This window comes from Leptinotarsa decemlineata, unplaced genomic scaffold, assembly GCF_025532065.1.
Source record: "Leptinotarsa decemlineata unplaced genomic scaffold, Ldec_3_MD MMD2_tig00000251_RagTag_RagTag, whole genome shotgun sequence".
Taxonomy (NCBI): Eukaryota; Metazoa; Arthropoda; class Insecta; order Coleoptera; family Chrysomelidae; genus Leptinotarsa; species Leptinotarsa decemlineata.
Window position 1 is genome coordinate 8574210 of NW_027412547.1, and position 21428 is coordinate 8595637.

At 31.5% G+C, this 21428-nt stretch overlaps 1 protein-coding gene across 2 annotated transcripts in view; it reads left to right on the forward strand.

Annotated features, from left to right (window-relative positions):
* Positions 1-20648, forward strand: part of Cdc27 (cell division cycle protein 27) — a 38508-nt gene extending 17860 nt beyond the window's left edge. Inside the window, exons 6-9 of one of the 2 annotated variants that reach the window (XR_012465098.1) lie at positions 664-1076; positions 7671-8098; positions 11251-13051; positions 13278-20648. Coding sequence is in view for 1 of the 2 variants with exons in the window: in XM_074173653.1 (XP_074029754.1) it covers positions 664-1076; positions 7671-8098; positions 11251-11790 (1381 nt within the window). In the remaining variant the exon portion in view is untranslated. Of the gene's footprint in view, positions 1-663; positions 1077-7670; positions 8099-11250 lie in introns of both variants that reach the window. The other variant, XM_074173653.1, reaches the window with a different exon arrangement.
* The last annotated feature ends 780 nt before the right edge of the window (positions 20649-21428 follow it).

The following is a 21428-nucleotide window of genomic DNA, read 5'->3' on the forward strand; positions in this document are numbered from 1 at the left end:
CTACGCGTAAAAATATAATGAAAAAATCTCCAATTTATACAATGTGCGATACCTCTAATTCTGTTAGTCATGTCTTAGATATATTCAACTGCCAGATTATACAAATCAAAAGACATTTCTTAGCTAAGTGACAGTTCTGTTTTTATTTATTTTTTATAAAGATTCACAAATTATATTATGTAAGTACATATTTGTAAATGCAACTGTTACTCCCTATTCTGTAATTGGGTTCATCCTGTAGAATAGTGTATGAAATAAATAAATAAATAACTGTAACAAATTTCAACCAAATCGGTGTCAGAATATTTATATTTTATAAATACCCTTTTTTTTAACTCTTACACCCTCAGAAACGAAGCAACTCCGGACATATGTTCATAGGATTTTTTTTCTTAAACGACTTAACGAATCGCCCTCAGAAGTTTCGTACCACACTGTATTTTATCATCATTTTTCCTCATCTGTAACCCACAGCAAGAGACAGATTAAGTCAGAAACGCCAGTCATTTCTGAGAATTCAGTGCCTACTATTTTGGAATTATACTATAGTTTTGTGAGCAATGTTTGTATTGAATTGATTCTACACTAGAAGCTTCAGTTCAACCATTCAACAATGTTCAACTTGAAAAATATGTTATCAAATACAAATTCGGTCTTTTTCAGATTGTTCAGCAATAACTCTGTCAAAGAAAACAACAAATCACCCAACCGAAACAAATTTGCAACACCAAAGTCTCCGTCACGTAAAACCAAACAAAGAATGGCCAAGTGCAATCTCAATAAAAACTACACTGAATTGAGTTTACGAAATAAATCTGAAAAAGAGAAAAGCGAAACTGTTACTTTGGAGGAAGCCAAAGTAGAAAAATGTGCAATGTCCAATACCAATGCTGAGAACTGTTTGCAGCAAATGATGAACTTGCAGAAACAAAGCGCTGAAGGTTTGATGTCTTTATTGAGAGATATAGGGCAAGCATATTTGGATCTAGCACAGTTTGACTGTTCTTCAGCCATTGAACGTCTCAACTCTCTTCCTCCAAATCAGTTCAATACCTCCTGGGTATACTGTTTGTTAGGTAAGTTCAGTAAAATATTGAAATAATTTCATTAAAGGAATCGGTAATATTTCAAACAGGTTTCTTGATTTCTTGGTTTTTTAACTTTCCACCATCTTAAAAATGAATAAATTTAGATCAAAAGAGAATCTACCTAAGAGTAATGATCCGGAAACTGAAAAGTTACTTTACGATATAAACCTTTGAATAAGTCAGTTTTTTTCGATTGAGAATTGACTTCATAATGACTTCGAATACATCAAGAAATAATGACTTCTCCACAAAATATTTTCTTTCATAGAATAATCAAATGGATATACTGAACATCTAATTTTATACTTTCTCGCCTAAATTGATAAGAAACACTTGAGTTCCAATTGTAAAGGTGATTTATCAAATTTACATTCTAGTTTATATGTATACAGGTAGGTGCTTTGAGCCCTGATCGCGATGACCTAGTGATTACTCTAACAATTCCCTGAGTAAGTTGGCCAATCAACTCAATGAACTTCATTTATTCCTATAATTACTCCTATGTGACTGTAAAATGTAACTTTTGTCTTCGTTACTACAATAGATCATGTTACTGACTCAATAATTTCAATTTACCAGTTCTCCTTAATTCTAAGATCTCCAATTGTCAAAAATAATTGAGGTAATTGTCAAGTATAGATTAATTATCTTTTTGGAAAATAACTTTATGACCTTTAATATATATTTTGCGATCACTTAAAAGTTAAATCACTGTAGTTGTCACAAAATCCACTTGAACAAATACATGTATAGCAATAAAATGTTACTTGTCATAGGTCTCCGACAACACAAATTTAGCGTGGTGTACCTCATGCTTCAGCGTTGGGTTTATTGCTATTCAAAATGCATCTGAATAATCCGCATATTCCAGATGTTTTCAAGTAAGCGGATGATTTGATGTACCTTAACTTCTTCAGGTAGATACTGCCAAGGAGTCGGACTTACTTTCATAGACGTATCTTATGCTTGAAGAAAAAAATGATCAAACAAATAGCATTCAAAAAAATTTATGGAGGATAAGCAATTAATGGTTATATGCATCTGATATTAACTAGAAGAAACATTAAGATTGGCAAAAAAGTCCAAGTCAGCTTTTATTGACACCTAAGAAATCTTTGATCAATTGAATTGTCAAAACCTGCCTTTTATTGTACTTCTATTATTTTGTTGTATGTCTCTCTGTCAATTAATATGTGATATCATCTGTGGAGTATGAGTTAAGCATTATATCAATTATTCGTAAGGTAAAAAAAATGTGAAAACCATAACCAAGGCGGGTATGAGAAACCACGGTGACCTCGTTTATGAATTGAAATTTTAACCCTTTCATGATGTATATAGACGTTTTATATAGAAGCAGAACTAAGATTTTCATTGAAACTCAAATTCACAGCACTTGAGTCACTCAATTCACAACACATTGACTGTGTGTTTCGAGTTAACTTCTCAAAAAAACAAGGATCAAACAGAATATCTATCAATTAGCCAGTTGGATAAATCTCATAATCAAATCAAATCTAATCAAATAAATAAAAATACTTGCTGAATAAATCACTTTTCAATCCATTGTATGATGTTGAAAATACTTTTTTACACATTTGAGTACAATCAGTGCATTTTATTCTCACTTGATTTTATTTCTGTTTGAGCCATTTTCTTCTAAGAGTTATTTGGCATCTCTGCGTGACATATTTTGATTGAGCAGAGAGAGCAAATAGTTTTTGACAGGAATGACAGATATGGTAGTTTTTAGGGAGACACTGTAGTTTTTTATAACTTACATAAAAATCAAAAAACTACCGGCAGTAGTGGTATTGTTTTATTTATAAATCCTTTTCTTTCTCTTCCTGGCTTGCATAATCAATCACTTTTGGGAACCACTGTTTCATGAACATTCTTTGTAAATTTTATAATCAACAGAAATAATGTATACTTACCTTGTCATGATAAGTAGCGTTAGGTTTTTCTGGTTCATCATGTCGAATATATAGTCAGAGTCGGAGTCAGAAATGCTTTATTGTCATAAAAGTTTAGGTTTTGTTGACAAAGCAGGCTTAAGAACTAAAACAATCTGAAACATTAACATAGAAGTCATGAATTTAAAACAAGATATAATAATAATAATAGTTTATTGAAATAGGAAACCTACATACAAAAATTACATGTAAAAATATTAAGAAAAAAATTTACATTGACTTTCTGACAAGACCAATATTAAAAGATACAAATAAAAATAAGTATAGAGGTAGTTACATATAAATTTATCTAAAGACAAAACAATATAAAATATGAATTGAAGGGGTTATATTTTTTTAGGAGTTAATAATTTTTGGGAAAGAAAGTTTTTGGCTTTCTACTACTCCATCTTGATACAAAAAAAAGAAGGATGAGGGAGTTTGTGTCTTACTTCTTTGCATGATCTACACATCCATGTATAGAGTTACTTCCTTCCTTTCTTTGGAAGACTCCCTCATCCTTCTTTTTTTTGTATCAAGATGGAGTAGTAGAAAGCCGAAAACTTTCCCAATATAAAATATAAAATTGGTATCAAATTCAGTTCACAATTTGTAATAATAATAATAACAGTTTATTGAAAATAAGAAAACATAATTTACATACAAAATTACATGTAGTAGTATTAAAAAAAATATTATTAACTTTCTGACAAGACCAATATTAAAAAATACAAATAAAAATAAGTATACAGGTAGTTACATATAAATTTATCTAAAGACAAAACAATATAAAATAGGTATCAAATTCATTTCACAATTTGTATGAATCTGATAAGGTGTTTTTTGAATTCCTTAACAATCTGAGCTTTTTTAATATCATTCGGTAATTTATTGAAATCGTTCAAACCCCAATAGAACATGGACTTCATAGTACTTGACAGATTGCATCTAGGTAAATAAAAATTTGCATTATTTCTTGTAGAATATCTATGAATATCAGAGTTGAAAACAATGAAGTCATTAAAATAGGTGGGGAGATGATTGTTTAAAATTTTTAAAATGAAAATCATTATATTTAGATAATATCTATCTCTCACGGAGAGCCATTGAAGCTGATCCAGCATTAATGATATATTTGTATAACGGTTGCATTTTAATATTATACGCATACCTCTATTCTGCAGTTTCTGTAAAGCTGATATTTTATTTTGATCTAATGAATAGAGCAAACTTGCACAATAATCAAAGTGTGGCTTTATGATTGTATCATACACAGTAATGTTAGAGAAAGCTGAGAGACTAGCTGATATACGACTGAAAAAATATAATTTTTTACAAATCTTTTTATAAGTATATAAAAAATGTTTATTGAAAGTGAGATTGTTATTAAGCATAAAACCAAAATATTTGAATTCAGTAACGATTTCAATTTCTGTGTTCTCAATTTTAATGTGGTATTCAGATATGTCAAGGTTAGCATACTTGAAGGGAGTAGTTAGAATCATAGCCTTAGTTTAAGTAGAATTGAGTTTTAATTTATTTGTATTCAAGTAGGTTGTCATAGTTTCCAATGATGTATTTATTTTACAAATTGCTTCATTTAGATTATTATTGGTAACGCAGAGTAGTGTATCATCAGCAAATAAATTTATGAAATCACAGTTATGAGCAAAGCTTATATCATTAATATATATCAGAAACAAGAGAGGTCCTAAGACACTTCCTTGTGGCACACCAAATTCATTTAATATAGGAGTCGATAAATAGTTGTCAATCTTTGTGATCTGGCTTCTGTTTGACAAATAATCAATAAACCAGTCAAGTACATTACCATCAATGCCAATGCTTTTTAGCTTCATTATAAGAATTCTTCTATCAATTGTTTCGAATGCACGTTTGAGGTCCAAAAATACAGCCACTATATATTGCCCTTGGTCTATTGATTGTTTCCATTTAGTTACTGTTAACTGAAGCGCAGATTTACACGAATGATTTTGCCTAATGCCAGATGATTTGACATTAGTATATTATTGATTGTTTATATACGACAGATTCTAGTAGTTTCTCACTTCCCGGTAATGTATTAATTGGTCGAAATTCACATGATTTTATGGAATTTGGAATTTTTTGTATTGGTACAACTTTACTAGTTTTCAAGTCATTTGGAAACTTTCCATACGATAAAGAACTGTTAATAAAGTGAAGTAACACATGCCCAATGACTTCAAAAGTAGATTTAATGAACCTCATAGCTATTATTTCACTGCCTTGTTTGTTGTCTAGTTCATTGACCAATTTTGCTAACTCAGACAATCCAATTAATTTAAATTCAGAGAAGGTACATACAAAATGGTACGGATTACTCCGTTCTGGTCCAGTATCAACAGTATTTAAAATATTTTCAATGTAATAAAAATTGAAATTCTGCGCAATATCATTTTTATCATTAACTTTTGTTATGGCCCCATTGTATTCAAATTCAATACCTCTACTGAAGCAGTTAACATTTCTCCTTGAGTTGACAAGGCTTTTTAAAGTTTTTCACATCTTATTTGGATCTTTCTTATTTAAATCTATCTTATTGAAATAGTAATTTGCTTTTTTACTTTTTAATAAATTGTTATAACTGGCCCAGTTGTTCGTGCTATTCTGTAATTTGAATAGTTTGAATGCTGTATCTCTTTCTTTTGCCTTTACTCTCATTTTGTAATCATAATAAGGTAAGCTATCCTCTCTGCTCATAAATTATTTCATTGGCGCAATTTTATCCACAACGTGAATACAGTTGTCTAGTAAATTTTTATATATAATATTCACATCGACACAGTTCAGCATGAAATCACATGATATTAGTTCCAGATTAATTTTATACATATTAGTTACACTTAGATTACTATACATCGTACATAACCATTCAGTTCTACAAGGGTTTTTATTACAAATATTAGCGGAAATGATAGAATGGTCAGTAATTTTTGGTATATCATGTACATATGCATCAATTTCAAAATTTGTGAGCACGTAATCTACAAGAGTGGAACTCTCACTAGTACATCTTGTACAATCCTTAATTATTTGTTCATATAACTCAAGCACACTTCAAAAGTTTATGGTAAAAGTCTGTGATAAAAAATGTTATAAGTTGAAATTATAAGTTGCGAAGTCATCCGAAAGAAATCCCTCAATAGTATAATAAGCTTTATCTAGCAGAAGTTTTTTTACTCTTTTTCGAAACTGTTTGTAGCATGTTAACTTTCTGATTGAAAGAGGGAGATGATTGAAATATTTTTTGCTATTATACAGAATCGAATTTTTAATTTGTGCTGTTGACGAGATAGGAAGAGGAATATTGAATGTGAGACGAGTGGCATAACTCTGAGTTGAGTTCGAGATGTAATCTTTGTGCATTAGGCAGACTGTTTCTAAAATAAAGAGGCAGAAAACTGTTAAGATGTGATGTGCAAAAAAAGGGGCCTACAGGAATCTTGCACTCTAGCTCTGGTAATAAATCTCACTGCTCTTTTTTGTATTGTGAAAACTTGACTCATTAAGTTTTGACAGCTGCTCCCCCAGAAACAAATTCCGTACTGCAAGTGGGATTCGAAAAGAGCAATGTATGCTTTTCTAGCAGAGTGATAGTCCAAAGAGTTAGAGATAGAACTTATAACATAACAACTTGAGGATAATTTTTTGCATAGTATGTGTTTCAAATTTTAATTTGTTGTCTATGTTGAGGCCTAAAAATTTGTTCTCTAGTTTATAATCAATGATGTGTTCTTCAAGAATTATATGGTTCAGGTTACATTTAAAGAACATTATATTAGTCTTTGATATATTGAAATATAATACATTGGCATCACACCATTGTTTAACTTTGCCTATATTATGCTCTACCCTAATTTTTAGTGCATTAGTGTTTCTTCCATGCCAAAGTATCGACGTGTCGTCAGCAAAACTTGTGAATTTGCCTTCAATCGATATATATGCCAAATCATTTATATATAATAAAAACAGCAAATCGCGATCTGATATATATGACTCAAACCGTGAGTTTGCCCACAAGTATGCCTGTAGATGCTAATTATATGAATTTTGAGTAGGTTATTGATTTTGATAAGGTGATTAAGGTGGTTGTCCAATATTCAGTGAAAAACCTAGATATAAGCTGCGACAAAGGTTATAGATTAGAATTAGTTTTCTATAGATTAGATAATGCTAACTCTGTATGAAAATATTTATCAGAAAAATAACTGTAAAAATAATAATGTTGAAAAATGAGAATATGGAATATTGAGAGAATCAAAAGAAATAAAACAAAATGAAGGAATTAATGAAGCATTCAGTGCATTTTAACTGCTATGTTTACATACATTTTGAGATGAATAATTTTTATTAAATATAAGGAAGTTATATGAGAATTAAATCAGTCACATATTTTGAGAATTGATTTATCTCAGGACTAACATTTTCTTTACCATTAATTATTTAGTGATTGATGCCTTATGTGTCTCAATATTCCTTAAAATGAAATCATGTACTGTCACATTCATTTCTCTGCAAAATGTTTGATGTTAAATATCGCTATGACAGTAATTGACATCAACTAATTTATTATTCTTTTACACAGGTTTAGCGTATTTCGAACAATCCGATTATGAAACGAGTATCAGGTACTTTGGTGAAGTGCATGATAAGGAATCTTTTCGCCTTGAATACATGGACATTTATTCCACAGCCCTCTGGCACTTACAGAAAGAAGTAGCTCTTTCTGCTTTAGCTCAAGACTTGATTAATACTGACAAGAACTCACCTGTTACGTGGTGTGTTAGCGGAAACTGTTTCTCTCTACATAAGGAACATGACACAGCAATTAAATTTTTCCAGAGAGCAGTCCAAGTAGATCCTAATTTTCCTTATGCGTATACATTATTAGGTCACGAGTATATAACGACAGAGGAGCTGGATAAAGCCATGAGTTGTTTCAGGAATGCTTTAAGGCTGGATCCAAGGCATTACAATGCTTGGTTTGGTATTGGCACTATATATTCTAAACAGGTAAGTAACCTGACCTTTATTATGTTAAAATGTTTGTTTGAAGGTGATTGACAATGTTTCATGATGAATTTCATTACGACTTCCATTGTCTGATATTATATAAAATGATTTGAAATCCCTGAAAGAATTAATAAAAAAGGAATTGTTAAAAATGAATAGCTGAAAATAACAGTTATATTAAGCAAAAAAACCTGAAATGAAATAATAGTGGAATAAAATACAAGTAGAAAAATAAAAAGTTAAGAGATTCCTAGCCAAGTTACTTCACGACGTTTCGATTGTTAGTATCCACAATCGTCTTCTGGTGATGACTGGACGAATTCCTCCGAGAAATGACTATTTATGGGTCATTCGAGTACTTTCACTTATCTCCACTTTCGTTTTTCTGCTTCACCGGTTTAGTGGCAGATGACCGTTTGGCGGGAGTTGGTCATTTTTCGCTTGTTTATGGGTTTCCAATGTTGCGTATCTCTATGCTAGCTTGGCTGAATACATTGTCGGACAGCATGTATGCAGCTTCTTTGAATTTCCTCCTGAATCAATGTTCCTCCCTGTGTATGATGTCAGCTTGGGACCACTCAATGTTTGTTGATGGGTCCAAACATGCTCTACTATTCTTGATTTGTTGGTTTCCCATCACTGTGTGTTTCTTGTGCTCGGCAATGCGAACATTCAATGGCCTCTTAGTTTCACCGGACAGGATTTTCCGCACTCACAGGGTATCCGTTAAATGCAATTCTTGGAATCAAGTACGCGTTTGGTGGCCTGGTTTTCGTGAGGCTGCTACGGATAGTGTTTCCGTTTCTGAAGCAGGTTCTGATGTTGTGCTTGGATCCAATTCTTCTTAACCTTTCCGATAATCCTCTGATGTAGGGAGGTGCAAGCACTTGTGACGGCTTCTCTTCCTTGCGAGGCTCCTGCTGTCTTGTAGCCAAAGTCTGTTTCACCACCGCTTTGAAGTAGCCATTCTGTTGAAGATCATTTTTGATGATGTGTAGTTCTTTCTCGAGACCTTCCTTCGTATTACAGAGTCCGAAAGCACGGTTTAATAGAGTCTTGATGACTCCTCTTTTAGTCGATTTATGGTGATTGGATTCATGGTTCAGTTACTTTCCTGTATGAGTGGGTTTTCAGTATACAGATGTTTCCCACTTATTGTCGGTCCCATTTAGCAATACGTCTAAGAATGGCAATTTGTTGTGGTGACTAGTTCAGTATTCCTATGGTTCCATATTATGAAGGTGTCGTTAGCGTATCTCAACCACACACCAGAGTTTCAAACCACTCCATATATATGTTGGCTATGACGGATCCCATTGGCAGTCCCTCATCTTGTATAAAGAATTCGTCCTTCAGTTGGAAATAACAGTTTCGTACACAGCATCCTAGTAATTCCATAATTACTTCTATAGGTAAATTCGTTTTATTTTCCAGGTGTCCGTCTTCAGATAGCTTCCTCTGTATTTTTGTTGTAGATATGTTTCAGATAATCATAGAAAGTTTTCTTATTTGAAGTTCATTGTAGAAAACGCACAAGGAAATATGAAAAAAATATGATTAGGTACCTAAAAATGAAAAAAAAAAACTCTCTAAAAACTCTACGGTACATAGGGAGACGTGAAAGTTGCTATTGTGTTTTTATTCAACTCAGTCAACCAATTTCCAGGGCCGTAATTTAAAAGGGAATAATTCACCCAATTATAATGAAATATTACCGAAACATTCCGAAATATAAAATAACGTAGATGTAGTTTTTGGATCGTAGACGTTCACATCTCCAAAAACTACAACAGAAAATACAGGTCCGTATTTAAAAATTCAAAGATGGGGTGGCTCAAGTCAGATGACACCCTATATAAAAAATTCATGGACATTCTGATAGCTCACATCAATTCCAATAGCAAAATGACAGATTTTCAATATGTCTGCGAATAAAGAAGATATAGGCAAAAAAATAATTTGGGATTTTTTGGTTTTTCCTGTATATCTCCAGAACCAAAAGAGCTATATTCGATTTTTTTACATCATTGAATAGGTCTCTAAAATAAGCAACTTTGCCATAATTTAACGGACACTCTATCTCTTATCATTTACAAGATCCTCATGTACAGAAACGAATTTGAATAGCCCTGTATAATGCCTCACAACAAATTTATGTAATAAATAATTTAAATAAATAAGATAATATTACAACAGCTCGTTTTTTTTTCAATCATGCATTCAGAGGATGTGATACTACATCAGCTTTTTACAGTGAAATTAAAAAAAATTTTATTAAACATTTTAATGAATATTGGATATTACATGCAGCAGCTGAATCTTTCACTGTTGAAGAACCACATGAAGAAATACTATCTAATGAAAAAATTAATTGTATTTCCACGGACAGTCCACCTTCAACATCCGAGGAGAGAGAACCTCTGAAAAATCGAGCCATGTGTGCTAACAAAACGTTAGGCTATTGTTGTAATAGACTATGGTTGCAAAAGCCTAATAACTTTCAATCAGAGAATACATTTACTGCTAGGAGGTCTATAAGCAATACCATACTAATTTTCAAGTAACCAATTTCATAACAAGCTAATACCCCAATATGGCATTTCACAAGAATACATGCACCACTTCAAATATAATTTGTCTACAAGGATTTAACGGTCTCACGGACATCGGATTAGTTATAATAAACGGTCGGAAATTGATATTGTTTTTAGTTTTTGTAGTTGGTTATAAGTAATTTAACACAAAATATTCTTTAATAACCTTAAATTTCGTTTTTATATGAGCGCACGCTAATGGTAAAAGAACGAAATTGACTCCACACTTCGTTTTGAGGTCACCGAGAACTTTGTGAATTTACGAATGAAAGTAGTGGGAATGGACATATTGGTTGATTTTTACTATGGTACTGATATACAAACTATATCAACATTATGACTACTTACTCACACTTACTACTGCTGCTCACTACTTAGTAGATTTCAGAGTTAACAAAGTACAAATTATTTAGCACACACGCATACCCATCCTGTACGAGAATTGTTTTTCTTATAGATAAATATTGTTATTGTTACAGGAACGTTCATTTAATTTTTGTCTGAACGGAAAAAATTATTGAATTTTGAACTATACTCTCCCTTCTTTGTTATTTTCAGGAACGTTATCAACTAGCCGAGATGAACTACTGCAAAGCGTTATCCATAAACTCCAAAAGCTGTGTCATCCTCTGCCATATTGGCGTTGTTCAGCACGCTCTCAAAGAGACTGAGAAAGCTTTGGCGACGTTCAACACTGCCATAGCTAACAACTCCAAAAGTCCTCTTTGCAAGTTCCACAGGGGCTCCATCTATTTTGCTTTGGGTAGGCACGCAGAAGCATTGAAGGAACTGGAGGAACTCAAAGAGATCGTACCAAAGGAATCTCTGGTTTATTATTTAATAGGAAAAGTTCACAAAAAATTAGGGAATACAGACCTTGCTCTTATGCACTTTAGTTGGGCAACGGATTTGGATCCAAAAGGAGCTAGTAGTCAAATAAAAGAAGCTTTCGATCCCTCTGTTGCAAGAAGTTCAACAGATAATGATGCACCTCTTTCACCTGCTCCAGATGAGTACCAGTCTGAAAGTAATTCCGGACAGAGGTTTGGACCGCTTAATTTTAATGGCTTGCCAGATGATAGTGAGGACAGTTATTAATTTTTTTTAAGTATAATTATGAAGAGAGCTGAATTATTTCCGAAGACATTTCTATGTTTTGTTAAAAATAAATTTTCATCAGGGATTTTTAAAAAATGCAATGGTTTTCTGAATTTTATTTTATTTCACGTTGATCAAACTGAATATAACTTCCTCAGATGGTTTGTGAGATATCTGGCTGATTTTATAAGACCCTGTTTCTGCATTTAGCTTTTTATAGTCAGCAAATTTCAGTATAAAATTATTTTAATTTATTTTTTTAGTATGTATTTCATTTTGGCTTATTTCGAATTAGGTGTAGGCCAGATATTTTAGAAACTTTTGTCATAATTCATGGATGGACTATAATTTTTTATTTGTTGTGACATTATTCATAGAGTTGAACTGAACTAAATTTTTTGGTGCCAGTTTTGTGTTTTTTTCACATTTCAATGTGAACTAAAATGATTAAACAGTTACGACTACCAATATAAAACGATTCCAAGAAATTTTTTAACTAGCAACATACTTTCGAAGAAAAAACATTATAAAATCCGCAGCTTTTCAATCTAAAAGATTACTTATTCATGATTCTTCAATCGATTTTGCATAATTACTGAAAAAAAATGAAAAAATTTCACTGATATTTGTTTTGTTTTATATAATAATTTCTTTCACAAATGAAAACAAATCTGGCTAAACCTATATTATATCAGACCGGTTCTGTAAATTGAAAATTTTATTACTATTAATGCATCTTTTGGTCTACCCTGTGAGTAGAATTAAATGTTTTATTTCATTGAATACTTGGAAAAGTGGGTCATGTGAGTCTTTGAAAAACAGAAAGAAATTTTATAGAGGATTGTAACTATTTGTTACGATAATCTTGCTTTTTGTTAAAAAAAAACTTGAGAAGTGTATTAAAATCACCAAAAATTGTAATTTAATTGATATATCTTTATATAAATATATAGCAAATTATATTATAAAAATGTGTTCTAAAGTTACTTTTAATTGATGTATCGCCCACAATTCTTTTTGTTGATAGTTGAGCAAATGTAATCTTAATGGATGGAAAACCAACTGTGTAAAAATTATACAAATGAAAAAAATTGGTTGAAGAATTCAATACTTGATGAGTAGCATTTGGAACCTCTGGCTTAAAATTAAACTGTCGACAACACATTTTTCTCACCAGAACAAAAATGCTGTCCCTCGACATGCATTTCGCTCATCAAGTTAGCATCATCAGGAGATGACTAAAACTACTTCTTACAGCTATGTTAATGTTTTATATGCATCTAGACGAATCATTACCTTGCATAATGAGGGTCATTAAATTAATTCCTAGTATTTTGTTATTGTTCCTAATGTTATTTACTATCTGTCTGATACCTAATCTTTGCCTGTTATTATGTAAGAGTGGGAACAATGGGCTGTTAGGAATGGCACTTTCATCACCGTTCATACATCTCATTCCACATTTTTCAATTTCTAAATTTCCGAAGGCATCTGAAAACTTGTTGTCTCAACAATTTCAAGTATTCCTCACTTAAAATAAATTGATGGGCGTAGCCGTTACTACTTGGTAGGATATCATAATGAAAAATGAGAAATAAAACTTTCTATGTTTTCTTTTCCACATAAAAAGTTGTATTTCTCATTTTTCATCTTCCTGGCTTATTCTGTGGCATGTTGAGCAACTGTGGACTTCTCTGGTCTGTGAAACCGAATATGTGAAACATGTTCCGTGTATTATAATTCAGTTTTTATTGTAATCCTAACATCTTATTTTGTGAATCCGTTTTTCGTTGTCTAATCTTTCGGGTTGCTCAAAACTTGTTGAATTGTACGAGCAGTTTTGAAAGCCACTTTCATATACAATTTCACAAAATTTTGAACCAATCCGTTGGTGTAATTTTGTTCGTATGGAAGAACTATGAATTTTGTATCTTCAGCTTCCTAAAAAGTAGAGGATTTACGAAGACACTCTCTAAATGTTCTCTTCCTAATTAAGTTATCCACTACGACTGAAGGATATTCGTTGCTTTCAGCTATCTCCCTGATAACTTTTTTTTCACTATATATTTCTTTGCTTAAAACCTTTCAACGCATTTTTTGATCTGTGCAATGGAGGGATCTTTCAGATAGATATCTGAAAGTGCTAGTGTTCTTGATATATTCATCAATTTCTGAACCCTTATCGGAGTTTCCAATGACTGGAACATCCAAGAATGGTTACTCTTTGTTTCAATTTCATATGTGAATTTTATATTTGGGGTTTTGTTGTTTTGACAAGTCACAAAAATTTGTATCAAAAATAGCAAACACATCATCCACATATCGATCCAAGTTTGTGGAAACTTGCTCTCTCTTGCTTTCATTACAAATCTGCTCATGAAGAGATAAGCCATGAAAAGAGACGTGGTGTTGTATACCAAGAACAAATTAATAATAATAATAATAAATATAATTAAATTGATACGTAGCTAAGGTATACTATACCTTTATTAATTGAAATAATATTTTTAATCTTGAGAGTTACAAGAAAATATAAAATTAATATACTATCTGATACAAAGCGTGTGTGCTTTTCGTCGCAAGCTCGACATTTTTGAAAAAGATATTGCAAGACAAGAATTTACTGATTTTCCGACAATTCTTGAATATAAAAAGAACTCTGAAGAAAACATTCGCCATTTGAAGTTGATGTAGTGGCAAAATGGACAGATGTGGTTGTCAAGTTATTTAATCTATCAAAGCCATCACTTCAAATGAGATAATTGATTTGCAAAAAGATGTGTCTTTGCAAATGTCTAAAACGGTATCCACTGAAGAATTTTGGACCAAACATGAAAATTGCAAGAAATACTATGTTTGGCTCGGCATTCGTATGTGAAACATCTTTCTCAAAGATGAATTTTTTTAAAAACAAATATTGTTCGAGATCAACGGATGCCCACCTAGAAGACATACTTTGAATTAGCCGTTCCTCTCGAGAACCAAACTATAAAAACTGGCTGGAAACTGTCGGTGTGGTTTGTCACATTAATATTGGGCCTTGTATTTTGTAATTCATATTTTGATTTGAAACCAAAATATTACATAGGTAGCACTTAATTATCATCAGGTGTTTTTTTCTGGACCTCGTTGAAATTTTCCAACAGTATCCGGACCCCACCTAAAACTATTTGCCGACCCCTGATCTAGATGCATATAAAAACATTAGCAGTAAGAAGTAGTCGTCTCCTGATGATGCTAACTTGGTTAGCAAAACGTGTATGTCGAGAGACAACATTTTTGTTCTAATGAAGAAAAAGTGTTCTCAATAGAAGAATTCAATATATTTAGTAACTTTGTAACGTATTTAACTGCAATTTTTCAGAATATGGATAAAACATTTACCAAAACTAATCGAGGGGTAGTTTTATTTTTATCATTACAATTTTCCTGAAATAATATTTTCAAATGAATCTTCCGAAAACATACTCAAAAATATTGAAGGAAAGTCATTTTTGTGGAGGTGGAAATACCCAAAGAAGTTTGATAAAAATGTATACTCCATTTTTGACTGATTCAAATATATTGATTCTGAATTTTTCTACTATAGATAATGTATCAAAATTGCTATTTTCTTGATCAATCATGGAATCTCGATTTAGTTTCAACTTCAAAAAAACGGTAATCAAATATTCTATAAAACCTTAAAAAAGTTCTCCAATAGTAACTATAAATGCAATTGCACTTTTAAAATAAACCTACATAGAGGATGTATAGAATTTGTGAATGAATTTCTAGAAGATAGGTTTCAACTTCTTTTTTCTATTTGTAACATATTCTTGAATGAGGTAATATTTCTTTGTTTAGTAATATGAATTAATCTGTCTCTTAAAAAAACTGCTTTTGATTAGGAATATTTATTGTGTGTTGATGTGTTTTTTCTTAGAGTAGTTTTGAATTATTTTTGGAATAATTCCATTATTTGACACCTCTTTTGGTCTCAACATCTCTTTTTCACAGGATGTTGGAAACATCAACATTAAATTGAAAAGAACAACAAACAACCCAGAGTATCACTTTCTATTGCATTCGCTTTCTGAAATCCTCAGAAAAAACCTGATATTTCGTGTTGTCAAGTAAATCTGCACTATTCAAGTTTCCTGTCCGTCGAAGAAAATATAGAAAATAATATGTGGAGATTAATTGGAACTGCAGTTCAGTAACTGTTGTGTTGGAGGTTTATTCATCTCAATGTAATCAGAACTATTGAATTTCAAAGTATAAAAACGGTCAGAATCCAAACTTCACTCAACGAAGCAAAATGCAATATTCTAAATTTGATAATGAATTGTGAAGGCATTCAGCATGTTCAAAATAGAGATCACGCCAAATTCCTTTCATGACACACAAATCTATAATTTTTCCCAGAGAAACGGGGGTTAAATCACTTCAAAGCTGTGAAGAAAAGTGAACTATATTTTATTCCAAAATATTTTGTCATAGAAAACCCTTGAATAATGCTTTTCACAAATTATATATAAAACGCTTGTTCAAAGGTAACTTATTAAAGCTTGGCAAGCCATTTCTGTTCACATCAATCACACTTTCTAGGATATCTATGAAGGTCCAGCTAGAAAAGTCAAAAGAAGCTTTACTCTGGCTCAAGTGAAAAAGTTCACTTCAGATAAATTTGTTTACTTGCTAATACATTTTATTTTGCTTTAGTTTTTTAGAGAACACAATATTTTCAGCCCAGCAACTTTTGTTATTGATAATTATTGACTGAACATTGGAACAAATTTTTATGGAAAGTTGTGGGACTCGTGAATTTTAAATTATTTGGTCAATGAGCAAGTAAAAATATACTTTGTCGCGTGGATTTCCTTTCATAATTGGTTTATTGTGTTAATCTCAGTAGCTATTACATGTGGCTATGTAGTTATATTTATTAGGGTATAGTATAGGGTTTATAAAGAAATTCTTAGTGTGCTGAATATATCAATTTTCAGGGATACTTATTAGGTTTGAGCAACTTGGCAAGTTTGGGCATGAGAAAAATCCAATGTGTCAAAAATTATAAATTGTTAATTTCAATTTTCATATTTCCTCTGATAAACACAAAGTTGGTAGCAAAGTATGAACCCCTTTTTGTTTGAAGCAGCAATTTTGTTAATTTTATTTTTAAGAACATTTTTTGCCCTTCTATACATTCGTAATAATTTGTATTTGTAATGAAAAAAATTAATCAGGAAAGCCATAATACATTACATTCCAATGTTAAAAAAATGATTACATCACCAATATAACTATCAATTGAGAAAAAATAAGCTTTGCCAGATTTCTCATTATCGTGTAATAGATTTTAGCTACTCTTAAAATTGGAAAAAAGTACTTCAGGAATTGAGTTGAACTGAACAGTTGCCTCAAAAATTAAACTCTCCTCCTATTCGAGATGGAAGTAAATTATTTTATGTAACATATACAATGTTGAGATTTACATATTATTTCAGGTATATTTTGAAGAATAAGTGAAGAGGAATACAGGAATACAGATTTTTAAAATAATATGCCGAGAAAGGTTACGAAAAATTCAATAAAACTATAATACATTCAATTGTCTCTCATACACTTTACATTAGATCAGGCGCAATCTACTTACTCAAAGAAATATAAATTTTGCTGACCTATGATTTATGAAAGTAATCTTGCTATTATCATTTGATTGCAAAAGGTGTAACCTGTATATTTGTCTGATATTTCTTCAGTGATTGAAAGGAAAGCAAGTAAATTCAGATATGAATATTACTGGAGTTTTTTCCCAACACCAAATCGCTATTTTTAACACTTCGACAGGTGTTTCGATCACCAAGTGATCATCTTCAAGAGGAAGGTTAAACTAGAAACTATCGCGAAGCTAACGCTTTTTATGCTATATAGATATACCCTACCGGTAAACCCTACAGGTGTACCACCCATACAGGTATATCACCCTAAATTAATTTTACAATTTTGCCTTATCTACCACCCATACAGGTATACAAACCTAAATTAATTTTACAATTTTGCCTTATCTATTATTTTACAATATATGTTTAAATGTTATAGCTGTATATAAAACAATTTTCAGTTATATAAAACTTAATTTCACAATATTGCCTATCTAAATTTTTGCAATGTGTCTCTATGTAGTAATCAGTAAACCCAACAATATTATTTTAACAAGCTATATAGTATGCTATTTGGTATAGGTCCGTCATCATTATTCATAATATTATTTTGTTTACTTATTTCCACACTCTCATAGGTATCTAGTTGCCTGTTGTTGTTAACTTGTCTAACTAATCTTAGTGAACTGAAGTCTATGGAATGGTTTTTTTGTAAAATATGATGGGCGACTGCTGACTTTTCAGGTCTTCCATATTTTAAGTGTGCTATGGGTTCCTTATATCTTACTTTAAAAGATCTTTTTGTCTGTCCATAATATTTTGCATCACAGTCCTTACATTCAATTTCGTAAATTCCAGACTTTTCCGAATTTTCGACTTTGTCTTTTGGACTTCCCAAAAGGCTCTGTAGTGTATGACTTGTTTCAAAAACCACCTTAATACCTAGTTCCTTGAAAATCTTTCCAAAGTTCTTCGTATATTGGTGGTATGGAACTGAGATGTATTTATCTTGGTTTTTGTCCGTTTTCGTTCATTCTTAACCTAAACTTTTTCTTTCTTATTATGTCATCTACAATACCCCTCGAGAAACCGTTAGTGGCGGCTATTTCTTGTATTGTACGTTTTTCTTTTGTGAACCTATCATGTGTAAGAGGGAAAGTCAAAAGACGATGCACTAAAAAATTTAACCCAGCACGTTTGTGCTGTCCACAATGATGTGAACTGTCAGGAATATACCTGTACGTGCGAATATACCTGTACGTGCTTGTTTCTTTTCTAAATAAATCGTATTCTAACCTTCCATATTGGCTCCTCATTACCAAAACGTCAAGAAATGGTAGTTGTCCCCTATTTTCTAACTCATACGTGAATTTTATTGATGGACATCTATTATTTAAAAAGGAAACAAAGTCCTCAATATTCGATTTTTTGGTATCGAATATCGCGAAAATAATCATCCACATACCTTAGACAAATCCTAGGAAAATACTTCGACTTTTCTTTGGTTTCCATTACGAATCTGCTCATGAACAGGTCTGCCAGGTAGGGGGGCAAGGGGTTTCCCATGGCCGTTCCTTCCTGTTGTTCTCTTACTAATTTTCTTCCCTCTAACACATGATAGTTTCACAAAAGAAAGACGTACAATACAGGAAATAGCAGCCACTAACGGTTTCTCGAGGGGTATTGCAGATGACATAATAAGAAAGAAAAAGTTTAGGTTAAGAATGAACGAAATCTCGACTTTCAGAAAGGACAAAAACCAAGATAAATACATCTCAGTTCCATACCACCAATATACGAAGAACTTTGGAAAGATTTTCAAGGAACTAGGTATGAAGGTGGTTGTTAAAACAAGTCATGCACTACAGAAACTTCTGGGAAGTCCAAAAGATAAAGTTGAGAATTCGGAAAAGTATGGAATTTACGAAACTGAATGTAAGGACTGTGATGCAAAATATTATGGACAGACAAAAATATCTATTGAAGTAAGATATAAGGAATACATAGCACACTTAAAATATGGAAGACCTGAAAAATCAGTAGTCGCCCATCATATGTTGCAACAAAACCATTCCATAGATTTCAGTTCATTAAGATTAGTTAAAAAAGTTAACAACAACAGGCAACTAGATGCCTATGAGAGTGTGGAAATAAGTAAAACACAATAATATTATAAATAACGATGACGGACCTATACCAAATAGCATACTATATAGCTTGTTAAAATAATATTTTTGGGTTTACTGATACTACATAAGGGCACATTGCAAAAATAAATTTAAATAGGCAATATTGTGAAATTAATTTTTATATAGCTGAAAATTGTTTTATATACAGCTATAACATTTAAACATATATTGTAAAATAATAGATAAGGCAAAATTGTAAAATTAATTTAGGGTTGTATACCTGTATGGGTGGTACACTTGTAGGGTATATCTATATAGCATAAATAGCGTTAGCTTCGCGATAGTTTCTAGTTTAATCTTCCTCTTGAAGATGATCACTTGGTGATCGAAACACGTGTCGATGTGTTAAAAAAAACTATTTGGTGTTGGGAAAAAACTCCAGTAATATTATTGCACCAAAAGTTCCAAACAGTGCATCATAAGTAAATTCAGATATGTCTATAATCAAATCAATTGTCGACCATTACTTACTACATCAGATTAATACAATCTTAATTTATATTGTGATTTTTCAAAATACATTGGCGATATTTTTCCAATGGTATATTTGAAACAGAATGTGATGAATTTGATAGCAAAGTACACATTTATTTTCCTGATATTTTTCTTCACTGAATCATTAACATAATGCATCCATTTTTTAAAAACATTTGCTTAGGTTTCAAGAGAAAATTGTTCACATGGTTTAATACTGAATAGAGTAGATTGTGTTTATTTGAGTGTATAATGTTCAAATTGTAATTAAATACTTTTTGTAATATTAGAAAATATTACCAAGTTTTTATAAGAAAGTTATAATCTCTTCAGTAATTATTGAACTATTAACAAAGTATCAAACAAATATACTGTTTGAAAAATAGACTGGTAGTCAGTTTTGTAAATTATTATGTTATTAGAATTTTTATTTAATGAATTTTATTCTTAGTTTTTTATTTGTTTTGAGTGACTGTAAATAAAATGTTTATGGAACCAGTGTGATCTCTACAGTCAGTTGAATTTCTGGATTAAAGAAGTGTGTAGTACAGTTTTCGTTTAATTCTTCAGAGGTTAATTACGTTACTCCAATTAATTCCATACCCTTGACCATCAGACACTAAGATACAACTGCCGGACTGAGTCATGGCCGGTGAGAAGCCCCTCCCTCAAGATGTGTAGAAATCTGTTATCAGTCTGCTATATTATTCGAGCCATAAACATCCAAATTCAAGACCGTATTCAGTTAGTGATGGAGTTTAAAAGTAAATTGCATAAACATATTTGAAATAGTCAAACTCGTGAAGATATGATACGATTTCTCTCACCGGCCGTGACCCAGTCTGGTAGCTGTAAGTGTGATTGGGGTCTATACCACAATTGTAGCCTAAAGTGGTTCATCGCAGATGAATTCAAGTGATTTACAGTTTACTGAATGATAATAATATGAATAATAATCGTCACTTTCTTTTAGACAAATACAAATTTATATAAATGGTCAAAAACGCCCAAAAATGTTATTTTGTAGGTACGAGAATGGAATATGTTTCAAAAACTCATATATTATTATTTATTTATTATTATGATTACTCTTTATTAGCAAATAATGCCTTTCATAGTACAGTCAATCACTTATAAAATACAAAAAAAAATATATAAAAATAAAGACAAGTCACATTTTAAAAACAAGAAACTGGAAAACAAAACGAATTATTGATGACTATTACTTGAAATATATTCACTACATTTTCTTTTGAATGAATTTAATGAATCACAGCTTTTTATATGACTTGGCAAATTATTAAATGCAATCAAACCAGAACTATACGAG